This window comes from Portunus trituberculatus, chromosome 17 (genome assembly GCF_017591435.1).
Source record: "Portunus trituberculatus isolate SZX2019 chromosome 17, ASM1759143v1, whole genome shotgun sequence".
NCBI classification, from domain to species: Eukaryota; Metazoa; Arthropoda; class Malacostraca; order Decapoda; family Portunidae; genus Portunus; species Portunus trituberculatus.
The window spans coordinates 177501-185000 of NC_059271.1; the positions used below are offsets into that span (position 1 = coordinate 177501).

At 40.8% G+C, this 7500-nt stretch overlaps 1 protein-coding gene across 1 annotated transcript in view; it reads left to right on the forward strand.

The window, feature by feature from the left end:
• The first annotated feature begins 6487 nt into the window (after positions 1–6487).
• The window catches only part of LOC123505166 (dynein beta chain, ciliary-like), a 116262-nt gene continuing 115249 nt past the window's right edge, over positions 6488–7500 (forward strand). Inside the window, exons 1-2 of the mRNA XM_045256326.1 lie at positions 6488–6833; positions 6993–7196. Coding sequence (XP_045112261.1) covers positions 6678–6833; positions 6993–7196 — 360 coding nt within the window. The 5' untranslated portion in view covers positions 6488–6677. The remainder of the gene's footprint in view (positions 6834–6992; positions 7197–7500) is intronic.

The following is a 7500-nucleotide window of genomic DNA, read 5'->3' on the forward strand; positions in this document are numbered from 1 at the left end:
CACTATAATATGAGAAGTGGTAACTTTGCTGGTCTGGCTGAATGATAAATGTAAGGCTCTAGAACCTAAAGGGCTGATGAACTGGTAGTTTATTTGTACTATATTGTATATGCATCTATTGTATACTTTTTAGTACGATGCAGTTTGTCTAAAGCAATTGCTGCATTAAAATGAAGTCATTTCCTATTTTAGTTCCAATTTATTATATTGTAGAATTAATTTAAGTGTGTAGTTTTGTAGGAGAGCACAGGTTTTTATGAAGTTTGTTAAGATTTAACCTTGAAACCATTTTCTGCAGGGGAAGCTAAGGTACAAGCAGCTGGTGTCTTTGATTTACCATTACATGTAGAAAATGTACAGAATTTTGATATTACAACTTTTTTCAGTTTTTTTTTTTTTTTTTTTTTTTTTTTTTTTTTTTTTTTTTAATATATTTTTCCTCTCACCTAATTCAGGAGCTGTGAGTTTAGTGTGTAACATATACATACATATATTGTGACTTACCTGGTGTCCCATATCAGGAGATAAGTAGGAGCTGTTTATTGCAATCCAAATCAACTGAAGGTTACTACCTACAACTTTGTAGGTATTGTTTGCTTGGAAACTCAGCATTTTTTCTTTCTTCTTAAAATATAAATGAATGCTTCATCATTTTCATATACCAAAGTTCTGTATAAAGAAATATAAATTTGAGAGTTTGTTATATGCTGTTTATTTTTTGCAATAGTAATTTCTTGCTGATGGTTGCACCATGCATTTTAAAATGATGTATTCTAACATTTTAGCTGTGATAAACTGATTGCAGCCTTCTGATAATGTTAGCGTCATTGGTAATTTATTACAGTTACAAATCTGCATTAAAATGCAAAATATGAAGCATGTTTTATAGCCTCAATGTAACACAGTTAGTGCTTTTCAAATTATGATTAAAATGAAAACACATGAAAAGGTTCATTAAGGAGTAAGAGCATCATTACACTGCAGTGGTTCTCAAACCGCAGGGTTCTGTGCTAAAGAAAAATGTGCTTGAGAAAGGCTTATTTTTATCAATATTGACAGGACTGGATGAAATTAAGCATAAAAGGAATAAAATAATTTGTGAGAGAGAGAGAGAGAGAGAGAGAGAGAGAGAGAGAGAATTTCACCTACTTAGGCCGGGAGTGTTTCACCAACACTAGATGAAGGGTGTTCCACCTAATATACCTTGAAGTCTGAATGGGTTCTAAGTTGCAGAAGTTTGAGAACCACTGCTATGGTTATAAATGATATTTATCTCTCCTACCATATATATATATATATATATATATATATATATATATATATATATATATATATATATATATATATATATATATATATATTGAATAACATAAAATATCTATAAAAAACATTTGTTAATGCACTAATTTTTTTTTTTTAACTGGAAATGATATTATCCTCATTGTCATGGCAACAACAACAAACTCTCCTCTCCCCTCCCCTCCGCACCCCCCCCCACTAGTCACCTATGGGCTTGGGCCGGTCAGGCGGTCACCCTGGTCCCGGCACCGTCAAAGCGTCAATGGTAGATCCAGCAGAGCAGTTGAGGTCATCTGGGCCGCTAAAAGGCAAAGGCCCATGTCACTAAAAGGTGACAATTTATGGACACACAGCTGAGGTCACCGCGCGGGGCGGGAAGCTGCACAGCCTGAGGTGAGCAGTGACTTTTATTGTAGACTCGCGAAAACCATGCACGCCTTCATGTGTTACCCAGGGTTAAATCCCTGGTGTTACCTACTAAGCGTTTCAGAGAGTTTGAGGGCACGTTTTTTTAGAATAACTTTGTAAGGAACACGCACATCATTATGAAATTTTGCCACAGTGTGCTTGACACCCTCTCTGAATATCCCAATGTGTCAAGAATCGTCAACAGTATATAATAATGGCACTTCTCCCTATAAAAACAGGAGAAAGTCACTTATCCCTCACGAAGAAACGGAGAAGTGGTGAGAAATGGTGACGTAGTATTATCTGTGACGTAGTAACAAGCTCCACCCACGTAGTCCCTCTCCCTTCTCCTAGTCCTACCCTCCTCTCTTCCATCCCCCTCCCCATATTTCCCTCTCTTCCTCCCCTCCCCTCCCCGTCTATGAATTCCCCTACCTCCTCTCTCTCTCTCTCTCTCTCTCTCTCTCTACGTCACCATTTCTCACCACTTGTCCGTTTCTTCGTGAGGGATAAGTGACTTTCCCCTATTTTTATAGGGAGAAGTGCCATTATTATATACTGTTTACGAGTCATGACACATTGGGATATTAGGGGAGGGTGTCAAATACACTGTGGCAAAATTTCATAATGATATACGTGTTCCTTACAAAGTTATTCTAGAAAAACGTGCCCTTAAACTCTCTGAAACGCTTTGTAGTTCATCTCTCTCTCTCTCTCTCTCTCTCTCCCTTGAACTCGCCTACAGAAAATCACACTGTACCGGTAGGCTATAAATGTGGCTGGAAAATTTATGTCTAGCGCGAATTCATGCCAAACGCGGAATGACGAAACTTGAGAATTTACTAGCATTGTTTGACTGTATTTTCATTGTTATAATGAGATAAGAAGACATCACAGTATGTAATTCTCTCTCTCTCTCTCTCTCTCCCCCGTTATTGGTCACTATGGCAACGTGAAGCGGAAGGACAGCGCTTCACCTGCCCGTCTACCGCAGTTGTACTACTGACAGCCGGACACAAACATGCTGCAATATATGATGACCTGAGGCCGGGTGAGTTCTTAAACTCGATAGCAAAGCAATGCATATGTAACAATATTTCTGGGTACTTGCAAATTCCTTTCCTATTATTATTATTATTGTGGAAGGGTGGTGAAGGGATACGCGGGCTGTGGATGAATACTTTATTCCTGACTAGTTTCGCTGTTATAGCTTCTTCAGAGGAAATGATGGCTCGCAGGCCAAGCTGTACAGTTATATAGGAATCCGGAGGATCCCGATACCGTCTGGGATCCTCCGGAATCCTATATAATTGTACAGCTTGGCAGTCAGGAATAAATTTCTCAACTACTCATCCACAGCCCGCGTATCCCTTCACCACCCTTCCACAAGTTGTCATTATGTTCTTAATTATTATTATTATTATTATTATTATTATTGTTGTTGTTATTATTATTGTTATTATTATTATTATTATTATTATTATTATCATTGCCAATCATTATTATTATCGTGGCGACTCATGGCGCACTGTTCCTGTCACAGCGTAGCAAATAAGTACGGTCTGACTTGAGAGTTTGTGGTCTTGTTGCTGTCCCGCGGTGTGTGGTGTGGTCTCGGTCATTCCTGAAGATCGGTCAGGTAAGCTCTTTCCGGGTGACATACGACGTACGTCTCTCTCTCTCTCTCTCTCTCTCTCTCTCTCTCTCTCTCTCTCTCTCTCTCTCTCTCTCTATATATATATATATATATATATATATATATATATATATATATATATATATATATAGAGAGAGAGAGAGAGAGAGAGAGAGATTTGATTTGATTTGATAAATTTATTACGCCCACATGGCGGCAAATCAAAATATACATTAATGTATACAGTGTAAGCGTGTCTCACAGGACACGTTGGAATCCACACACACACACACACACACACACATACACACACACACACGTAAAGAAGAAAACTGAAATATTCACATTTGTAACAGTAAACATGTCTCGCAGGACACACTGGAATCCAGACACACACACACACACACACACACACACACACACACACACACACACACACACACACACACACAAATTAGAAAACTTAAATATTTACATTTATAACCACCAAAATATTGATGTCTCATGAGCATCAAATCCAAGTTATCACTCAGAAGGAAATATTTACATACAGATATTAAATCCTGTCCTTGTGGTAGCAAGTCTCTCACTGTGGGGCAAGCGAGACAATAATGTTCGAGGGTATTGGCGTTGGCAAGGTGACACAACTTACATGTGGAATAGTGAGGCACATCCTCAGCCTGGGAAACCTGCCACACTAGTCGGTAACCTAATCTAAGCCTAGCACTTATGACATTGTGTCTGTGGACCATGAGTCCGTGGCAGCGTTATTTGTGCGTGGTATCAATGAAGTTGTCATAATGTGTATGGATACACTATCAGCACGCTTGGTGTTCCTACGATTCTCTGTCAGGGCATTGATAGCAGAAAACAGTGTATTTCTGTAGCACCGTAAGGAGGGCACGGCACGCACTGCAAGCAAGGGAAGACCACACGTAGCCTTAGCAAGACCGTCCACAGTATCATTAGCCGTGAGTCCCACGTGAGACGACACCCATAGAAAGGACACAACTAAAGCACTGTCACGGACAGTGGCCAGCCGACACAATATGTCTCGCACTACAAGAGAGAGAGAGAGAGAGAGAGAGAGAGAGAGAGTTTTGGCTTCATCAAGGGCGTTGATTGTGAATGGGACGCAAGGATGTCTACCCCCTCTTTCCTTCAGAGTGATGGTGGGATAGAATATATTGGTCCCTGCCACTTTTCATGGCTACGCTCGCTCTCCCTTATGTTCCCCCGTCAACTATCTTAAAGGAATCGTCGTCCATGGTGTAAGACAGTGGTTCCCAACCTGTGGTATGTGTACAGGTCCATTAGTGGTACGCGAAGACCTTCCAGGTGGTACACGAGGACTTTCGGGATCATATTCAATTTTTTGTTAAATTGAATAAATTAATTTCTAAAAAATATTATTGCCTTACACAAGATATTCTAGCATTGGTCAGCTGGTGGAAAAAAACAAAAATCATGCATCCCTAGCATTAAACTGAGTTATGTTCCTTATTGTTAGTTCATTTGTGTGTTCTACTGGTGAATAAAATAATATGTACTAGAATTGAGGTTTTGTGGAACCAGCTGGCAGGTGGTACGCAGGGTCTGTATGGGATCTCTAAGTACGTGGAAAAGGTTGGGAACCACTGATGTAAAGGAATGTGTCTGTAATTCATTATTATAGTGTCACCCAATCAGTGCACCAGCTCTCCCGTATAGAAAGACTCAGGGTAAAGAGTGCTGAGAGCGTAGTGCTGACCGAGCTTAGATCGGGTATGACTGAGACCACACATGACACACCATCACCGCTGGCAATGAGGTCACAAACCCACGCGTAAAGGCGGTGTCACTTTTTCCGTCGTTTTTCAGAAAATCGACAATATTTTGGCTGCGGCCTGTCACACAAACGGTGTTTCGTCGTCACTTCCCGCCAACACAATGTAAACACAAACATGGAAGCCACGCTGCGGCAAAGATAGGCTGCTCTGAACGTAATACTGTGTATTACGAAACTTGGACGAGCTAAACAAGTAAAAAAACGTGCATGAATGCGTTCATGGTTAGTGGTAGAACCAATGCACGTAGAAGCAGATTGAGGAGACGCGGCAAGTCTTGTGGTCTTGGTCTTGGTATGTAAATAAAGGCGGAAAATTTGCAGACGGAAACGATCCCTATCGTCTGACAAATTCATATGATAAGTTCATGCGGAACGTTGAAAAATCGACGGAAAAAGTGCTAGTGTGACACCGCCTTAAGAATTACACCCCGTACTTCCTTAAAGATGAAACCAAGGCCCACAGATAGAGAGGTCGACCTACGCGCAGCTACTCTAGACTATAGCAGCCGTTGGAAAGGGGAAGGGCTAGTGACGTCAGCGGGCTCTCTCTCTCTCTCTCTCTCTCTCTCTCTGAGGGGACACACACACACACACACACACACGCAGGCCTATCCGAAGATCGAAAATAATGAGCTCTGAGCTCGTTCCGTAGGGTAACGTCTGGCTGTTTCGTCAGAGACTGCAGCAGATCAAACAGTGAAACACACACACACACACACACACACACACACATATATATATATATATATATATATATATATATATATATATATATATATATATATATATATATATATATATATATATAAAGAGAGAAAGAGAGAGAGAGAGAAAATTTAATACCGTGAATTTTCACGGGTCCCGCTAGTTATTATTATTATTATTATTTCATTTTTTCGTTACATATGTAATTCAGGCTTGCATTTATATCTACACAATAAACTGAATGGGAACCTCTCAATAACAAGACATCAGAAATTCACTAATGTAATAGACTAAGTTGAAAAAATATCAAGAAAACACAGCTGTATCCATCTTTCTTGTGTCTCTCTATGTTTGGAAAAGCGAAAATAATAATAATTTGATTTTCCTTTTGCATAATTGAAACAGTCACGCACTGCACAACTCGGCATTGTGACCAATGTTGGCGCAGAACTGTGAGAGAGAGAGAGAGAGAGAGAGAGGTACCTGAACACCTACGGCCTTCGGAACACCTCCCCGGCAGCTTGATAACTGATACGAGGTCTCGACTCAGACCGCTTGTGAAGCCATTGACGTCACGGATGCGCAGATCATAAAAAAATTGAACGCTCGTGGGTTGACCTCTCGATCTCTGTGTCTTGGATGAAACCCTCCTCCCCTCCTCCCTCTCTCGTAAGAGAGAGAGAGAGAGAGAGAGAGAACAATGACTGGCGAGCGACTACAAACGTTATATATACAATTTCTCAATTTATTCTCAGACTAAAATTGCAGATGCAGGGATAGGTACCAGGTAATCGAGGAACAATGGCTGGAGTTGATGGAGACCGTGAAAACTGGGATTTGCTCGGGGAATATACCAACAAGACCCTGAGGCTGAAGGCAGACCGCTGGGGCAAGGCTGTGCAGAATGAAGACAACCGCTCAACCATCCTCAATTTCTTGGACGGTGAAGCTGAATTGGTAAGAAAAGGAAGATATGCATTGATCAATAAAACTGTTAAGAAGTGATATACGTATTAGGCACAATTAGTGTGTGTGTGTGTGTGTGAGAGAGAGAGAGAGAGAGAGAGAGAGAGAACCGAAATATACATAAATACTCATTCTTGTTGAATGGTGCAGGTGGTGGTGAGCCTGAATCATTCCAATCAGCTGGTGTCAACGCCCGAGGTACCAGCTGGATTGCGTACGAAGGGTGTCTATTACCTGAAGGCAAGCGACGTACCTCTGGTGCGCGAAGAGGACCACAGCAATGTGCGGGAACATGTTATATTTGGAGACATATCGCCCCAACCTCTCGACCAGCTATCCACGCTCATTGAAGAGGTGAGAATCTCGGGTGAGAGGAAACAATGTGATGGTAGTAATAATCAATTGTTTACATGATACTGGTGATGATAACGAAGTCACAAACTTACTGGAGAAGGAAAAAATTGACGTGACTTGTTAACAATTAGGAACAATTATGTTGGTAACTATCCAGACATTTTTGACGGTTGACAATAATACTCTATAACCTCCCATGTTGAATGAGGATAAATACTGGGAGAAACACACTTGACCTATATGTGCGACAATCTAGCATGGCAAATGTTGCTTCGGTGGAATGCCGCCTTAATTTAGACTCAAT